General features: G+C 37.6%; 2 protein-coding genes across 17 annotated transcripts in view; one reads left to right on the top strand and one right to left on the bottom strand.

The window, feature by feature from the left end:
* Positions 1-516: 516 nt before the first annotated feature.
* Positions 517-3155, bottom strand: tnni1c (troponin I, skeletal, slow c). 2 transcript variants are annotated; one of them, XM_016483635.1, is made up of 10 exons: positions 3078-3155; positions 2930-2948; positions 2802-2805; positions 2591-2626; positions 2425-2466; positions 2129-2260; positions 1568-1657; positions 1305-1487; positions 720-869; positions 517-686 (listed from the first exon to the last, which is right to left on the bottom strand). In XM_016483635.1, exons 2-9 carry the CDS (start codon positions 2938-2940, stop codon positions 768-770), a joined length of 600 nt encoding a protein of 199 aa, XP_016339121.1. In that variant the 5' UTR covers positions 2941-2948; positions 3078-3155; the 3' UTR covers positions 517-686; positions 720-767. The 2 variants fall into 2 exon arrangements, with proteins under 2 accessions (XP_016339121.1, XP_016339120.1); XM_016483634.1 differs by having other exon boundaries at positions 517-869.
* Positions 3156-6035: 2880 nt separating this feature from the next.
* The window catches only part of c2cd5 (C2 calcium dependent domain containing 5), a 31956-nt gene continuing 19025 nt past the window's right edge, over positions 6036-18966 (top strand). For 7 of the 15 annotated variants that reach the window (XM_016483624.1, XM_016483621.1, XM_016483622.1 and 4 more), the window contains exons 1-12: positions 6036-6263; positions 7154-7250; positions 7365-7451; positions 7534-7705; positions 7786-7881; positions 8051-8206; positions 8716-8923; positions 11742-11896; positions 13634-13834; positions 15437-15525; positions 15651-15689; positions 17714-17822. In XM_016483624.1, coding sequence (XP_016339110.1) covers positions 7161-7250; positions 7365-7451; positions 7534-7705; positions 7786-7881; positions 8051-8206; positions 8716-8923; positions 11742-11896; positions 13634-13834; positions 15437-15525; positions 15651-15689; positions 17714-17822 — 1402 coding nt within the window. In that variant the 5' untranslated portion in view covers positions 6036-6263; positions 7154-7160. Of the gene's footprint in view, positions 6264-7153; positions 7251-7364; positions 7452-7533; positions 7706-7785; positions 7882-8050; positions 8207-8715; positions 8924-10915; positions 11038-11741; positions 11897-13633; positions 13835-15436; positions 15526-15650; positions 15690-17713; positions 17823-18966 lie in introns of those variants that run through there. The other 8 variants (XM_016483629.1, XM_016483627.1, XM_016483630.1 and 5 more) reach the window with 6 other exon arrangements.

Genomic DNA, 18966 nt, shown 5'->3' with positions numbered 1-18966 from the left:
ACCGAGTTTAGGCACCCCTGCATTAGCCTATATGTAAAAAATGTCTCAACCCTTTGCACATGCAGTCTAATCACAAAAAATGAGTCAATAAAAAGGTATTGCTGAATATTTGCATACTGTCCATAATACACACTTTGTACTGCAGAAATATTAAGAGTACTATGGAAGTTTCATCATGCTGTTTTGAGGTGATAAACTATTCTTTCTCCACCATTGTTCATACAGTGTGCCTGCCAAACCAGGATGCATTACACGTCAATAACTCGTCTCTTTTGTCACCCTCAGACAGGTGTTGCCAAAAAAATCACTGCCGGACACACTGACTTCTCTTGTCCTTGAGCACAAACACACAGTCAGTCACACAGTGTGAATAATCTGAATGAGTCAGTTGTCAACGTGACCTCACCACCCTGATATGTAAGAGGAGCCCAAACTGTCATTCACACAAGGTTGTGAAGTTCTCTCCATCCAGTATGTGTTAAATATATCATGACAGCCTACTGTTATAATAAATCACACAATTTTAGCACAATCAAAATGTTATTAACCTTAAATGGGCAAATAGCAAGTAACATTAAACAATTCCATATTCATATAGGCCTAGTTAGAAGCTTTCTTTTGATTTGTATTTGTAATAATGCATATTGTTTATTTTTTACTGGTGACTGGTTTCAGGTAATTTTCTTCATTTTGATTTTACACGTCACTGATAACAAATGCACACGCATACATATACACAGTTATACACACTCTTATATACACTCCTATTACTGTCCTCCTCCAGCAGCATCATACATCTTCTTCCTGCCCTCCATACCAGACATGGCCTCAACATTCTTACGCCAGTCGCCCACCTCCGACGACATAACCTGACAGAACAGAAATCAAGTGTGCAGTTACTGATAATTGAAAAACTGTAAATAGGTTTCCTGTATTCTCTTGAATCTCTAAAAACCTATCAAGGATGATTTATAGCAAATGGGCATATTTGGCCCTATTCTCCATAATGTAATGCAAAAGTTATATTATATTATAATGATTATCACCTTTAAGAATAACAGGAATTAAAGAAAAAGTGAAATATCTAAAAAGGATGCATTAGATTTAAGAGGGAAAATGAGTTTAACTGTCATGAAAGTAATGTCACAATGCATAGAATTGCGAGGAAATAAGTCTGACTTGTGAGATAGTAAGAGTCACAATTACTTTATTTAAAAAAAAATTATATTCCATGGTGGAATCAAGCTTCCATAGTAATGTGACTTCACATTTTGGTGAGATAAACACATTGCATGCAAGTGTACCTTCTCTTGTTTAATGTCTTCTTTCTTCACAGATTTGAGGTTGGCTCTGAGATCCATGGAGCCCTTGTGTTTGGAGCCCAGCAGCGCTCTCATCATCTCATCCGCAGACACACGCACCTTCCTCAGGGCAGGTTTCTTAAACTTCCCTCCTAAATCTTGCACCTTCAGCTTCAGCTCTTGGATCTTTTACAGACACAGCCACTGTTAATTACAGAAACTGTCATCTGTTATTAGTGCAAGTTTAGGAAAGGTACATTACTCACATCTTTGTTGTTTTTAGTCACTTTGGCCTCAAAGTCGTATCTCTCCTCATCCACTACGTCGATTTTGGCATTAAGTTGCCGACACAGTTTCTGGACACATACAAAATTATTACAAAATGACTAGTATTACTATTTAACATGTTTTTTTTTAATGATTTGTGGAAGTCAGCAAATTGCTAAAATAACACAAATGGAATGTTGACTACACTCTAAAAAATGCTGGGTTAAAAAGGGACTAACCCAGCTATTGGGTTGTTTTGACCCAGCGGTTGGGTTGGGTTGGGTTTGACCGCTGGGTCAAAACAACTCGATAGCTGGGTTTGTCCCTTTTTAACCCAGCATTTTTTAGAGTGTAGTTGACCTTTGACTAGATTCCAGCTTCATGAGAAACATAAATTCAGTCAAGTGTGTTAAAACAGTAATATAAATATTATTTGAAGTAAATATATGATAAACATTATAATTATTAAAATTTCCTACAAATATAGAAAGAAAAACTCACTTGCTTTTTACAAGTTGGTCAGTGTCTGTATATGTTAATGAAGTTGTCTTTTCACTAACCTGCAACTCATCCATTGAGAGGCCAGTTATCTGAAGAGGCGGAAGCTTCTCGCTCAGATATTTCACCTTGTCCTCATCTCGACTGACCGTCTCCTGTTCCAGCTCCTCCATGGCTCTTTGGAGCAAAAGGATCTGAGAAAACAGAATGTACTGTAAATAGGCATTCTGTAGGTTTAAACAGCAACAAAAAAACATACTGGCAATCAGTTCACATGCACATTTACTGAGTTCTCAAAATATAGAAAACACACACACACACACACACACACACACACACACACACACCACTATCATACCTTCAGGGAGAGTTTTCGAGATGCAGAAATCTTAGATTTCGGCTAAAAAAAAAAAAAAATGTAAACAAGTTTAATCCTAATTTTTATGCATTATATTCTGTCATTTAACAATGTAGATATAAATGTGCATTTCACAATATCGTAATCACAATATGCTGTTGAATACCTTGGCTAGCACTCGAGGGGGCAATGGAGTAGGAGGCTATTGATGATATACAAAAATTAAAGTAAAAATTTGAATACAAATACACACTATAAATCACATTATCCTTATCAGAAAATTATTGTATAATGTTATTAAAGCTTTTATCCCTTTAACTAATTATTGCTCTAATTTCAGTCTTAAAAGTTGCATATACTGTAGACTATTTACTTACATTGCTGCAGATTTTATGTTTATTGGTGGTTGCAAAGAGGAAAGAGAAGTAAATATTATCAGATAAAGAAATATACAAAGATGTTTGTTCAGGCAATGTTCACAAAACATAATGCATAAAACACTTACTCGTCCGCCATTGTGAAACCTGTAAAATCAAATAGGTATAAACAAAAATAAAAAGAAACAATTATGAATAGTTGCAATCACAATACTAAACTAAATAAATCCCTTGATCTGCATTGAGAGATGTCGCTGACACAGAGACGTGTGTTACCTGAGGTGTTGCCCGTGGGTCAAGACAGCTTCTGAAAGCACAAAGGACAGAGACAATTGTTTTTATGTGTGACAGGCAGCAGCTTTGTAATTTTAGCTCACAGAGACAGGAATGAGAATGAATGGGCAGCTGTCCTCAACATATCAGGGACTGGGTGGTATGTGTGTGTGTGTGTGTGTGTGTCCTACGCCACAAGGACAAAGCAATTCAAAGCCTAATACAGTAAATGCCTCAAAATACATTTTTATGTGCATCTCAAATGCAATATAGCAGACGAGGCACATCCTATAATGGGAAATTGTGAAATCAAACAGGTTAGTATAACGAAAACTCCATCATCTAAAAATGACAGCCATACACATCTGTAAATTACAGGACACACCGGGTCATTAAGTCTTCACCTCTTTAAAGCAAATATATTACAGTCAAATAACAAGACATTGCATAAAGGAAACGTTTCCATCCATTAGTCATAGGTCAGAACAATCAGCACCTGCTCACCCTCACATGTTCATAAGCAAACCTCACTTCCATAAATACTCCATTTTAAACACCATTTGCCCACCAACCCAGGACCTAAAATATTATCCCAGTGTTTTAAACGCATATTGTACTTTAAAGGAATGGCTCACCCAAAAATGAAAAATGCTGAAACTTTAATCTCAGGTCATCTAAGATCTCATCTGTAGATGAGTTTGTTTCTTCATCAGAACAGATTTGGAGAAATGTAGCATTACATCACTTGCTCACCAATGGATCCTCTGCAGTGAATGGGTGCCGTCAGAATAAGAGTCCAAACAGTTGATAAAAACATCACAATAATCCATAAGTAATCCACACCACTCCAGTACATCAGTTACCATCACGTGAAGCGAAAATCTGCTTCTTTGTAAAAAACAAACCCATTATTAAGGCATTTTTACTTTAAACCATTGCTTGTGGCCAAAATACGAGTTCATAATCCTTCAGTAAAAAAAAACATCCCCTGTTGGCCTCTCACATCAAAAACCTATTGTCTTTGAGAGCTGCTTTATAGCTGAAATTGTATTTGTTTCATAATTGAAGAACTTTGAAATAACATCAATATTGTTATTTTCTTGTTTATTACCGTGAAGCTTCTTTGAAACAATCTGTATTGTATAAAGTGCTAATGTGCTTGACTTAGCTAAATCCTTGACTCTTGATTGTTTTGAATACAAAAGCTGCTGTAAGGACCATTTGGACTGTTATACATTTTCATCTGTAATCAGGTCATGAGATCTCGCAAACTTTTACATGCAGGTTATTCGTTTACCAAAAAGTCCTTTAGGATTCAGTGAGGAAGAACTTTGTGTTGAAGGTTTATAATCTATTTATTCAGGAACCTTTCCATACGGAGAGCTGAGGCATGTCTGCTTCCCAGGCCATGTATTTCTCTGCCGCTTCGCCTGTCTGGCACTGACTGACAGACTCTACGGGCGAATGGTTTCGGCAGCTTGGGGTGTCAGGAATATCTCTCATGCATCCCCCATGCATTTGTGATCCAATATTTCCACCTGAGGCAGCTCAATGAGGTGAAAATCCCTCTGATCCGAGGGTTCATTTAAAACTAAGCCGATATTTACGAGATATCGAATTGATCCAGAAGCACATAAACATGCTACTTGTCCCGCTAACACACACATACAAACTGCGTACACACAAATGATGTCACTCATACATATCCACACAAAAATAGTCTTTGATGACAATAAGTCAGGTGTGGATTTTATGTAACGTGATGCCTGCTTATGTAAGGGTTAATGTTTCTAACATAACATTTCTGTAATGCAGTAGGCCTAAAGGCCCGTTCACACCAAGAATGATAACTATAAAGATAACCATAATGATAACTATATTAGCTTCCCTGACAACAGATGATAATGTCCTGTTTATTATTTAGCGTGCACCGCAGTTTTGTCACTTGCCGCTTTAAATGGCCGAGCTCTTTAAAACAGGACAGATTCTGATTGGCTGTCAATGTTGTATCATTCATCAGATGGAAAAGAAATCATTCTGAATGTGAATTCTTTGGCGATTTTATAAAAACTAAGCTGCATGGGCCAATCTGCGAACAGTGAGGTGAACCTAGAGATATTTGACATATATTAATTACTTGTATACTTTTATTTATTGTCTTAAAATTATGCAAAGGTCATGTTTTCATGTCTAATACAGCTGTGTTTTTACATGAACAAGGTGATTTTGGATAGACAGATATATATGTATATATCTATCTATGTATGTTTTTTTTTTGTAGGCTATATTATTATTCCAGTTTTTGTAATGTATCATCCAAGATGTTATGTTTTAAATTGTGAGACAAACCAACTAATATTACAAAACATTGGAGATTAATCAAATCTGTTGCTAACAGAGCTGTTTATTCAATTTAGCCTATGGTCCAATTAATAATAATAATAATTAATAATATATATATATATATATATATACTTTTTAATACTTTTTCCAAAATATCACAACATAATATGTATATGAGCTACACATATTTGAATGACCCACTTATTAAGTGCAAGTATGCCTAAGTGCTTATGCTTAACAAAATATGTGTTTACACATGCTACACAGGATAGCAGTGGATCACCCAGTGGGGTAGCAGTGTGTAATAATAGTAGATTAATAATAACAGGCCTAGCTGCACCATCCACTGGTTTATTTGGCTCTGAATGCAATGGGATTAGTCTTTAAGACTCTGACTTTTAATCCTCGACACTTGGGAAAGGTTCAGCGCTGATGTGTGCAGTTATTTTATTAAGATTTAAGATGGATATTATATAATGGCCAAAACTTTGGATGAAAGTGAAAAATATAATATTAAAAATTAAGCACGCATCTGGCCCAAAAACACACGTGTGAGTGGTGTGAATGTCCGTGACCCGGATGTGCTCTGACGTTCCGTTCTCGCCCCTCCCACCTGCGCGAGCGATGCGCCTGATCCTGCGCGAGTTGTTTCATCTGACGGCCGGATTTGTTTTTATAATTAGCCGCATAAACATCAAAATTTTGATATGATCGCGATCAAAATGGCTCACAGAATCGACGATGCGCCTTCCTGAGATCTAATTATGACAGAAGAAGAGTTTTAACCGGCGCAAGGATCGATGGAGAGACTTTAATGTCAGATTAAACCGCAAAGGCGAAACTCTGGTGAGCTGACAGGATCAAAAACACTAAAATAATCTAATTTAGCTGAACAGTTTATAACCAAATCATTCAATGAATAAGCCTTTGTGTCTAATATAATACTGCTGTGATGTATAAACAATGTGAATGCAGCTGAACTGCTTACTGCCTGATCCATACAGAGATATGCATGTATGTTCAACATATAAGAATTATTGTCGAATTACTTCTTTGATGCATGGTTTTTGTGTTCTAGTGTAATATAATACTTCGGTGATTTTATTAAAAAAAAAAACAATCTGCTAGTGCTAACCACAAGGTGAACCCAGAGATATTATACATAACAAGTTAATTACATTACGTGTAACGTTATGTTAATTATTGTATCAATATTATGCAAAGATCATGTTTTCATGTCTAATAGTGCTGTGGTTTTAAGTGAACAAGATGACTGCAATAATGCAGATATGTGCATTTATTATGGGTAATGTAATTGATTATTTTGGCGAATGTGTGGGAAATTAATCAAAAATTGGTTTATTTTTTGACTAATCTTGTTATGTTACGTTACCTGTATTTTATAATTAGAAAGGTTTGACTAAATATTTTAAATAAATATTTTAAAATCTAATCTAAAAATGTAAATTCTATTGATGTTTATTTCTATTGAACATTTTATGTTAATATATACTAATTATATAGAGCTAATTATTTATTTGAGTGTGTGTTTATTTTATATAAGGCTTTCTGTCTGCATCTGTAGTCTCTGGCTCTTCTGTCCACCCTCCAATCTGTCAAAGGCACCTGTTGTGATCACCTGTTTCAAACATCCCTGTCAGTGTATGGATATGGGTCAGGTTTTTTCTGCCTCTATCCAGTGTGCAAACTGTTTGTGTTCATGTATGTTTGAATAGATGAATAATGCCTGGGAAGTTAAAGGCGAAGATTGTTGCCGGGCGGCACCTGCCCATCATGGACCGTGCCAGCGATCTCACAGACGCCTTTGTGGAAGTAAGTCAAGCATCAGTCTGTTAATGAAGTCATTAGATTAAAATGCTGCCTAAAATGCAGTTGGATATCGCTTGTTTTATCATAGAGTTGCACTTATGAAGTTTTGTTCCACAGGTAAAGTTTGGAAACACAACGTTTAAAACGGATGTGTACCCCAAATCCCTGAATCCTCAGTGGAATTCAGAGTGGTTCAAATTCGAGGTAAGGTCTTTCTAATTGTCCTGCTTTAGGTTGGATTTTTGTAGAGTCTATTCCCTATGTTTATCTTTCCTTTACCCCTTAGGTGGATGATGAGGATTTGCAGGATGAGCCGTTGCAGATAACTGTTCTTGACCATGACACATACAGCGCTAATGATGCCATAGGAAAGGTGTACATCGACATTGATCCACTGCTCTGCAGTGAAGCTGCTACTGTCATCTCTGGCTGGCTCCCCATCTATGACACTATACATGGTGGGTATCCGCAAGCAAAGTTAGCCTATAATATTAAGGAGTTCTGACTTGTTTTGTTCTGATGACATGCTTGTGTTCAGGTATAAGAGGGGAAATCAATGTGCTGGTGAAGGTGGATCTCTTCAACGACCTGAACCGCTTTAGACAGTCTTCATGTGGGGTTAAATTCTTCTGTAGTAAGTATCTAGATCGTCTGCTTCCATTTCTTCCTGTACTTCTTTTCTTTATCCCCTGACGATCTGTTTCCTCCACTTTCAGCCCTGCTCTGTTCTCTTTCCTGTCTTTATTTTGTCATTCTCAGTGAATTTTCACTCACATTCTGGTTCTGTCTCTCTTTTTCTTCAGCAACCTCCATTCCCCGATGTTACCGGGCCGTTATGGTACATGGCTTTGTGGAAGAGCTTGTGGTAAACGAGGATCCAGAGTACCAGTGGATCGACCGTATCAGAACCCCTCGAGCTTCAAATGAGGCCAGACAGAGACTCATCTTTCTCATGTCAGGTACTAATACACAAACAGTGTGAATGAACGACTGAAAGTCTATGTAGAAGATATTCATATTTTCAAATGTTTAGATATGTTGCTAGAGGTGCTAGCGTTTTTTTATGGAATTGATCACATGATAACTGCAGGGCTGCTAGTTCAGTGGTTGGTTACCAATTTATACTGACTAATCGGCACATATAAATAATACTTTTATTCAGCAAGGATGCATTAAATTGAACAGAAGTGAAAGTAAAGACTTCCACAGTGTAAAAAAAAAATCTATTTCAAATAAATGCTGTTCTTTTACCAACCTAGATTTAGGACTTTTGGATAGCACAATTGATCTACTCTGACTAAGTGTACTTTAAGTTGCTTTGGATAAGATCATCTGCTAACAGATGACTTACTAGAAGACTGCTTTCTGTGTCTCTAGAGACATCTGCATGTGCAGTCTGAGACACTCCTGTCAATATTTTCTTGGCTCATGTGGTGTTTGTCTAAATGCATTTGTGTTTCTGTTGTAGGTGAATTGCAGAGGAAGATTGGTCTGAAGGTGCTGGAGATGGGAGGGAATGCAGTGGTGGGGTACCTACAGTGTTTTGATCTGGAAGGAGAATCAGGCCTTGTGGTTCGTGCCATCGGGACAGCCTGCACACTTGAGAAAATCAGCAGCACACTCCCTGCCACAGCCACACACCCCAGCAACTCCTCTCCTTCAAAAGACATGAAAGAGTGAGTGTCACCTACGCACACATAAAGCGCCTGTGCTCCAAACCAAGGATAAAATGTCAGTGTGTGTGTATGTGCATGTCAGCATAATTTTTAAAGAGATTTGGAAATAACTGCTTTTTTCTATAACTGCTTTAGCTATCCTAGTTCATCTGCAGTACATTAGATTAGATTTTTTTTAAACTGAAAAGTGTATGCTATATGATATATGGGTTAATATTATAGAAATCACAATGATTCCATTGAATTTTAATGGAAGATAATAGAGGGTCTTGGTTTTGAATTTTCAGTATCTGCTCAAAACTTTTGGGTCGGTAACATTTTTGTAGAAGTCTCTTATGCTTATCAAGGTTGCATTTATTTAATCAAAAATACAGTAAAAAGAGTAATATTGTGAAATATTATTACAATTTAAAGTAACTATTTTCTATTTGAATATATTTTTTTATTTAATTTATTCCTGTAATGCTAATTTGGTGTTCAAAAACATTTAATTATTTTCAATGTTGAAAACAGTTTTGCTGCTTAATATATATATTTTTTTTTTCAGAATTCTTTGGTGAATAGAAAGTTCAAAAGAACAGAACAGCATTTATTTAAAATTGTTACATTATAAATGTCTTTACCATCATGTTTACTGACTCCAAACTTTTGAATGATAGTGTATCATGTTTTAGATTTTCATCTATTTTTAGCAGACATTTTTATTCAAGGCAATTTGTTATTATTTAAATCATTTCTTAAAATGATCTAACATTCCTTTGGTTTTATTAAACAGGTGTTAATGCAACCTGAAAAAGAAGAAAATGCTGTACAATTACTCTGTTTTCTGTTTATATTCGTAAATGAGAATGAGGGTGTGTGCGTGTATTTGTTTTATGAGTTGCTGTTTTATAAGTTATACAGAAATGCATTCTCAACACACAAAAACACCACACCTCAATCTTGTTCTCCCCTGCATGTCCTCTATGTTCCTCCTGCTCTTACTGTCTTTTTCTTTGGCTTTCCTGCATGCTGCATCTCTCCTGCACCAGCATCTGTTTGCATTAGCTGGCTTAAAGTTTAAATGCTGTTCAGTTGTGCATTTCCAGACTAGGTGTTTTTTTGCATCTGGACTGCTGCCTTGAGTCTGTTGTGATTTGTCTAGGGTTGGGAATCGAAAATCGATTCCGATTCCAGAATCGGATACTTAAGGTCAGGAATCGGATACTTGTTGTCAAATTAAAATTTTGATTCTGCCTATCGATTCCTATGCGCTTTTTTTTCTTCGTCTGTGAGGACCGGACCTAGTGATCTGCTAGGACCTTGCTCGCTAATCTAAGTGCTCCAAAGTTTGGCTACATTTGCGACATTAAATAAATTACATGTGATTTTGTTTAGTTGTCTAATGTTTTTTCTTCAGAATCATGAGAGAACCACAACTTCCGTTTGGGGGAAAAAAAAGAAAAAAAAAAAACTAAATTTATCCAGAATCGTGCAGTTCTATTTTGCACACAAACAGCTCTTAAAGAGTCCAGTTTTTATGTAGCCTGTTGATTTTTGTTCATGGTATTCAGCTCCAATAAATGGTTTGCAAAAAAGAGACAAGATAAATGTTTGATATCATTATTTAATCACATTGGAATCGAAACTGGGAATCGAAAATAATCGGAATCGGAATTGATAAAATTCAAACGATACCCAACCCTAGATTTGTCTTTGTGATGTCTTGTCCTGTGCCTTCTTGGGAGCTACGAATGTTTGAACGGCTGTGACCTGCCTAACTAGACAGCATTTTTGGAGCTGTCTAGGTAGTCATCTCACTAGGTTGAGAGATACAGCCAAAAAGGACCTTTCCTGCCGTCGGTTCTCTATGCGGTCTGCCTTGGGTGTGTGCCCGTGCATGTTTCTGTATGTCATTGTTATATGTGTGTTTGTGTTCTCTGTGAATGTTCAGTACACTGTGTGTGTGCGTGTGTGTTTAAATGTTTGAAATATGCGTGAATGTGTGTGTAGCTCTCCGCAGGCTGCTCCTTCCACTCTTGGATGTCGTTCCACACACAGCAGTCCAGTTCACAGTGCGAGCAGTCGTCTTTCTCAGGGCTTCTCCGTTTCCGTGCCAACACTGCTGTTCGCTGGTATGAAACCCAGACACAGGAGCTCAGAAGCCCCCAGAGCCAGGCAGTGTAGGCAGGTACCCCACGACCCCCATGACCCCGTCACGACTCTGCCACGGACCTGTCACCCCGTTCTTCATTGGCAGACAGCTATGACATCACCAGCCCCCCTCCCCTTCAGCTGCCAAAGCAACCTCGTTTACAGCTTAAAAATGCCTCTGACCAATCAGTAAGCTGCATTCAGCTGTCACTCACAGAGTATATCCAATCAGAGGTGTCGGTTTGCTTCTGTGCTTTTATTTTGTGCGCGTACGTACCTTTTGATTTTTTTTTAGGCAGGGTTATTGAATTTTACCTTTTGGCCTTGTGAAGGCATTAGTCGACCCTTGTTATCAAAGCGTTGTGCTTTGGTTGGCTGAAACACGCTTCTTGTTCATCTCATTTGCGTCCTGCCTCTTTTTTTGGTTTTCACAGTGTTTTTTTATCCCTGCCCGCTACCATAAAGTGCTTTGCTGTCTCTTCTTGACATCCTCACATGCTCTACCCTTTCATCAGCAAGCAGTCAACACTCTTTCTTTTTTTCTTTCTTACTCACAATCTCTTCCTCCACATCACACACACGCAAACATGCACACGCTCAAACACACACACACGGGCACAATCCTCATGCATGACCCTGTGAGTCCATGTGTGTTGATGGAGTGTGTTCCTCCTTGCTCTCACAGGCCAGGGTTTGGGGAGGAGGCCCCAGGCGTCCCGTTATCCTCAGGACCCCCCACCCCTCTGAGAGCACAAACCTTCTCCTCCTTCTCCCCCTCCAAGTCCTACAGTCGCCAGTCCTCCTCCTCTGACACCGAGCTCAGCCTAACCCCCAAAACCGGTAAGAAACCCGACCCCACCTGACCTCTGACACTCTACCAGGCTCTCTCTCTATGGGCCTTGATTTTAATCAATAGCAGCACACTGACCCCAGTGTCAAGGCTGAGAGGCAGAGGGTCTAGGGCGCAGTGTCTCTGTTTATTTTGGTCTAGTTTTGTGTTTAATTCATTTATGTTTGTTGTGTTGTCCTTCCATTATTACTTTATCTGTGTGTGTGAGATGTTTATTTATATTTGACTCAAGGAGTGATCTCGTATTTTGTGCATTTGGAATCTGTGAAGAAAATGAACTTCACCATGCCTTCCATATGTGAATCAGCCCCTTCTAGAGGACATAAGTTCTTTAGAAGGGGCTGATTCTAAAGAACTTTAGTGCTGTTTTTTTCATTTTTTATTTCATGCCTCTTATTTTTCATTATCTTTCCAGGGATGCAAACTGCTTAGTTTTATTCAAAATCCTCTATGTGTTATAAAATAGGTCACTTATTCGGTTTCATTGTGAACCAAGGAGCTTTTTTCACAGCAAGGTTAAATTATTAAAGGGATAGTTCACCCAAAAATGGAAATTCTGTCATTATTTACCCTCGTTCATGTTGTTTTAAACATATATGACTTTATTTTTCTACTATGGAACATAAAAAAAGATATTTTGAGAACTGTCTGAGTGTTTTTGTCCATACAGTGGAAGTCGATGGGGTCAGTGTTGTTTTGCTCCCAACGTTCTTCCAAATATCTTCTCAGCGTTCTTCAGAATAAAGTCATAGAGGTTTGGATTGACATGAGGGTGAGTAAATGATGGCAGAATTGTAATGTTCTCTGAAGAGGTATTTTTGTGAAGTAGATTTAAGTTTAATATTTATCTGGACTTTAATGATTAAATGCCAGAGTCTTTGCTTTTGCTAGCACAGATTGTCTGCATAAATGCATGTGCTGAGTACTTGAAAAGCAAATATAAAGTGTGGCTTTTCCTTGAAGACACTCCGATTTACAGAAAACGTATGATCAAGTTTGTTCAGCACTGTCAGTTTTATGCTTTTCATTGTTATAGTGACTTTGAAGAATGAAACGCTAATGTGCACAAGAAACATAAGGGCACGGTATAATATATAAAACTGAAACACTTCAGTTTTATATTTTATCTTTATCCCTTTCTCTCTCCCTCCTGTATTATACACCCTTCATGTATTTTACACCCCCCAAAAATCATTTCAATTGATGAAATGTTACTATCCTAGTTCGGCTTATATTTGTTTTCATGTGTAAAATAGCAATAAACCCTATTTTACCTTTTCTACATATTTTAAATAAAAATCAAAAAGGGACCCCAGAGGGATAATCCACCAAAAAAATGAAAATGCTGTCATATATTTTTTGACCATGTCTGGTCAAGCTCAAAAAAAAAAAAAAGTCACCATAAAGCACAATTTTTGTAGTCCATATGACTTGTGGCCAATATTCTGAAGTCATAAGGTTTTTAATCTGGAGCAGTTAATTGAGAATTCACCTCTGAAATGGATTAAGGAAGTCATTCTGACAGAAATGTCAGTTTTGGAAAAACTACAACTTATACCTTCAAAACCAACCTGCTGGAAATAAAACCCTTGGAAAACCATTTTATTTACCTCTCATCAGTTTGCATCCCCATCTGTTGTGTAGTTCAGTCACCCCTTATTTTTTTTCTCATATGATGTCTTCATACCTGTCCTCCCCAAACTTCTCTCTCATTCTTTCTCTGTCAGTGGGGATATTTCTGTTTCCCAGTACTCCCACCCTTGAATCTGAATCATCTCCCCTCCCCTCTGCCCATTTGCCCCGTCACTTATGGCCAGGGATGGCCTCCAGGAGTACAACTCCTCCCCCACTCCGTCTCAGCAAATCAGACACAGCCATTCTGAGAAAGAGCGTGTCTTTCAGTGAGGAACTGCTGCTGGCGGCCTCTGGTAGGATACACCCACTGCTGTTCCCATGACCTTTGACCCTTGGTGCAGTGACTGCATCCAGTGTCACCACACCAACCCCTGTGCTGCCCCCTGGCAGAATATCATGCCCGTTGCTGAATAAAACATACTAACAAATGGATTTTTTTCTCATTTGCCCACACACATCTTTTGGCAAATGCACTCTTGAGTGAATGTTATGATAGAGCGGTGTGGTTTAATGTCTTCTAAGCTCTCTGATTTAACAAAACCCCACTTGCATGCGTTTTTTCAGCCTGACTGCAGGTTAGATTTCTCTGCCAGTGGAAGAAGAAACTAGAAAAAATAAACCAGCCACCCTCTGTCGTCTCTTATTAGCTGGTTCCAAAAATCTCATTTCCTAGTAACTGGGCTCTGAGCTTATGTGTCTGAAACTGTATATTAATTGTGTTTTAATCTGTCAAAAAGTGAAAACTTGATGAAGTTGCCCAGCTAGTGATTTAGTAGAGCACATTTTTTTGCCACGATAAATGTTATTTCTTAAAAGTCTGTGAATGTTTCATGTTTTCATACATGGATTACTTTAATGGTTTATCCAACTAATGCCATTATTACATTTTTAAAATGGATGTGAACATATCCAGTTCGTGTTCAGATATGTATTACGATTACACTGTCTTTATATTAGACTGCTGCTCTACCTAATAAAGTGTTGGAAAATCCCAAAAACGGCTATGTCCACCAAATGAATTACACTATTGTTCAAAAGTTTCAGGTCAGCAAGATGACAGTAAAGACATTTATAAAGTTACAGAAGGTTTATATTTCAAATGCTGTTTTTTAAACTTATGAAAGAATCCTGAAAAAAGTATCAAGGTATCCAAAAAATACTATGCAGAACAACTGTTTTCAACATTGATAATAATGAATGTTTCTTGAGCATCAAATCAGCATATTATAATGATTTCTGAAGAATCGGTAATGGCTGCTAAAGTTGTAATCATATTTCACAATATAACTGTTTCTAAGTAAATGTAGCCTTGGTGAGCATAAGAGATTTCTTTGAAAAAAATCTTACTGAACTTTTGAACAATAGTGTATATTAACCATTTTTACAAGCACATATTTCCCTATTAAGGTATTCTGGTGAAGCCTTTATTTCCAAAAGAGGTCATATATGCTCCATAGGTATTGGAATATTCCTGTATGCATGTTAGTTTCCTACTTTTGACAACCGCACACAAGAGCACAATAAATATCTAAATGTAGCCTTGAGGCTTTTCTCTATATCAATTTCCTTTTCACTCCAAAAAAATTAACTGAAAAGTTTGTACTTATGCAGGTATAAATGAGTGATTTGCTTACTTGTCAATAAATTCATATTAATGTTCAAGTAGCCAAAATATTAATAAAGGCTTTACATAGGCTTAATTGGGTAAATGCGTAATTTTAATTAATAGTTTTGATTATTCTTGTGCATGTAAATGCAGCCATGGGCATTTAGAAGAGGTGAATGTATGTGATTGCATGGGCTATTGTAACATTGCGCACTGGGTTGTTTAGAAGTGATGTGTTGTTTACGGTCTTTCATTTCCCCCGAACTTCTCTCTTCTCTGTCATGAACAGGAATGGGAAGTGGCGGCAGTGCAGGGAAGGAGGCGGGGCCTCTTAAAGCTCTTCTGAGGCAGCAGACCCAATCAGCACTGGAGCAGAGAGTAAGAAAAAGACACATTCACATGCATTTATATGTTCACAATCAAGTTTATGCACAAAAGTGGAACTGGTGATTATGAGAATGATGTTTCATTGTCCACTCTGTCATTCTCTCACTGGATTTCAGCGGGTTTCATCATCCTCTGAAGCGTTTGTTAGAACAGGGGTATGTCTGGAGAGGGCATGCCGAATGTTTTCTGATCGTAGAATCTTTCATGTTTCCCAAACTCCTTCCTGTTTGAGAACTTTGAACTGGAAGACCCACATCTCTTCTACTGTCCTAATGACTTCATTATCAAACCAATGACACATCAGTATTGTGACTATTGGTTTGGGGGCCATGTGGTTATGCACCCATTTCCATGGAGAATATTCTAGAACCTTTGACAGGTGCTAGGAGGCTCTCATGTCTACCTGTATGTCACAGTTTTGCTGTGAACTTGGTCCAGGGTTAAAATGTCTTGTAAATAAAGAAATTAATGTAAATGAAGGGCCAGAGATCTTGAAGTCTGTGTCTTCATACTTATATGGTTGAGAAATAAACATGTACTGGTAACAATTTTGTGGAGGCTTTTAATCAGGACTTCATGCATATTTATTATGTATTTGCATTAGGGCTGCCCCCTAATAGTCGACTAACCATTAGTCGACCAGAAGAGGCTTGGTCAACCAAAAATTTTATTAGTCGCTTAGTCGCAGAAAAAAAAATCCACAGGCGAAGTCACGCAGTCCGTGATGGACAGATCGTTAATGGCGCTGGTCTATGGCAATGCAGTACATCGGGCAGGACATCCAAATGCTCAGCTATTGTTCTTCGACCTCAAATATGGCTTATCACCTGAAATATGTAAGTATTAGCAACTTTACACTGCCGCTTAATCTAATGTTAACCTAGAAAAATGTGCGCTATTGAAGAGTCTGTGCGGAGAGTGGAAGCTGAACAGTAGTGCATGATAAATGGAGGGCCAGTGCGGTCATTTGCTCTTAAATACTCCATACTGCGAAAATGACCGACTTCATCTCTTCAGCCGAAAACAAAGACAGCACGTAGTTTAGCCTATCAAATTATTAAAATGTTAATGCAGCCTCCTTACTGTTTTTCTCTGACACATTCATAATTATTTCTTCTGCCGGTGTGCTGTGGCAAGCTTTATGCGTGTGCTTGAGCGCTTATTAGGCTATAGGCAATTAAAGGCACATTATAATGATTTCAAATGGTTTGTTAATAAATATGCGATTAGTCGACTAATGCTTCAAATGAACGACTACTAGTCGACCAGAAAAATCCTTAGTCGAGGGCAGCCCTAATTTGCATGCAGTATATCAGAATGGTAAGTTATAAGTAAAAGAGCTTCTATTTGCTTTTATGAGCATCTTATTACCACTTGTTAATGTTAAGCCACTTACATCAAATGGTAAGTCCTGATGTATTGCACTTAACAGATTTGTTACCCAGTAAAAGAGCCTGTCTCCTACAGTGTCTGAGTCTCTATATCTCTGCATGAGTCTTGTGTTGCGATTGCTAAATATTGACAATATAATGGCATAGGGCTGCACAATTAATCGAATTTCTAATCACAATTACAATTATGGATGCCACAATTACGTAATCGTTCAAAGCAGCAATTAATCGTTCAAAGTCCACTTATGTTATTCTGCACGCTTAATATATGTTTTTTTCTTTCTACATGTTATCTTAAGGGGTTTTCCATTGTTTTAGTTTTAGTTTTAGTGTAACATTATAATACCATTCATATTTTTCCTTTTTTTATAATTTAAAGAAGAAACCAATCCGATGTATATTTGACATTTGAGGCTTAATACTATAGAAAAGCACTAAAGGTTTTTCAGTTAGAGTGTTTTCAGCTTGTTTATTTTCATATAAAAATACGGCATGCAGTTGCATCAAACAATGGTATAAACATCATTCAATGTAAATTGTGATAATCATAATTAATAATCACAATTACAATTTCAAGGGAATAATCGACAATTATGATTTTTGTCATAATCGTGCAGCCCTATAATGGCATGACCCACAGGTTTCAATTTCTGTGCTGTAAAATCTTTAGTTCTGTGTAAAGATTTCAGTACAGAAGTTCACCTGTCTTCAAGACATTTGCAAGAATGCCAGTGGGTCACCTGTGTCATTTCTGTATGGTCCCTCCATCACCGTTCTGTGTGTTTCAGGAATACCCTTTCTTCCCGTTGACCGCCTTCCCTCCTGGATTTCTCCTTCATGTGGGTGGTGTGGTTAGTGCGCGCTCAGTAAAGCTTCTAGATCGAATCCACAACCCAGGTAAGACTGCTCATATTCCACAAGCACAAACACAAACAAATGCACCAAATATGTGATACATGAACACAATTTAAAACAACATGAAACATAACTTCACTGTAGCAAGAACATAAATCAATCAGCAGGTGCATTTATGAGGTAGTTTGACAGTGTGCATGTTGTTGGTGAGGCTTTTGTTGTATTTTCAATTTAAGTTCTTTGTACAGTGTATATTCTGCATCACATGCACCATTTCTTGGCCTTAATGTTTTGTCCTCTCCAGCTTTGGATGCTCTATTACTCTTATTTGCTTGTAGAAGATTTTGAGAAGATTTTTTAATGTTCTCCCCTGAACATTATCCCTGAACATTATTTTTGCCTATTACATTTTTGCACTATTAGCACATGCACAAAAAATACTTTTTGAAAACCCACATGTACCCTTTCTAGTCTGTGCTAACAGTGCATTATGGGAATGTAAATATTGGTATTAATGCAATTTAATACAACGTTTAAAATATTCGGTAACACTTTATTTTAAGGTGTCCTTGTTACATGTTACATGTACTTACTATTATTCAAGAATCGGCTTAAAACACATCTCTTCCATCTAAATCAGTGGTCGCAAACCCGTCGATCGCGATTTTCCCGCGGAATTGGGCTACTTTAACCCTGTTGCCGCGGGTTGTTGTTCATGTCCGCGGGTTGAAGCGACCCCAATAACGTGATATTTGGTCCCTGGAATGTGAATTTTACTGGAAGATCCCCGCCAAAAAACGTGTATTTTACCCCCAGAATGCCATTTTTACAGGGGAACTCCCCTCACGGCGCATCACTAATTAAAATACTAAGTAAAAGGCCTCAAATTTGATGTACAATCTGGGATGTCTTTTTCTATCAATTCTTCAATGGGTAGATCTTGTCTTTCATAAAGGCCGAGGTCAGGTATCTTGGGCCTAAAAAGGTTGGTGACCACTGCTCTAAATCTAGCATTCTCTATTCTAATTTTATTCTTAAAGGGGTGGTTCACTGGGTTTTTTCTAGGCTTGATTGTGTTTATAGGGTGCAGTCTAACATGTTAATGCTTAGTTAAAAAAAAACCGCATTATTTTTCACATAATTTACCTTTATTCCACACAGCTCTGTCCCTTCTCTGAGAAACGGG

The sequence above is a fragment of the Sinocyclocheilus anshuiensis genome, unplaced genomic scaffold (genome assembly GCF_001515605.1).
Source record: "Sinocyclocheilus anshuiensis isolate Anshui unplaced genomic scaffold, SAMN03320099.WGS_v1.1 scaffold733, whole genome shotgun sequence".
In the NCBI taxonomy this organism is placed as follows: Eukaryota; Metazoa; Chordata; class Actinopteri; order Cypriniformes; family Cyprinidae; genus Sinocyclocheilus; species Sinocyclocheilus anshuiensis.
This window is presented reverse-complemented; position numbering and strand designations above follow the sequence as displayed.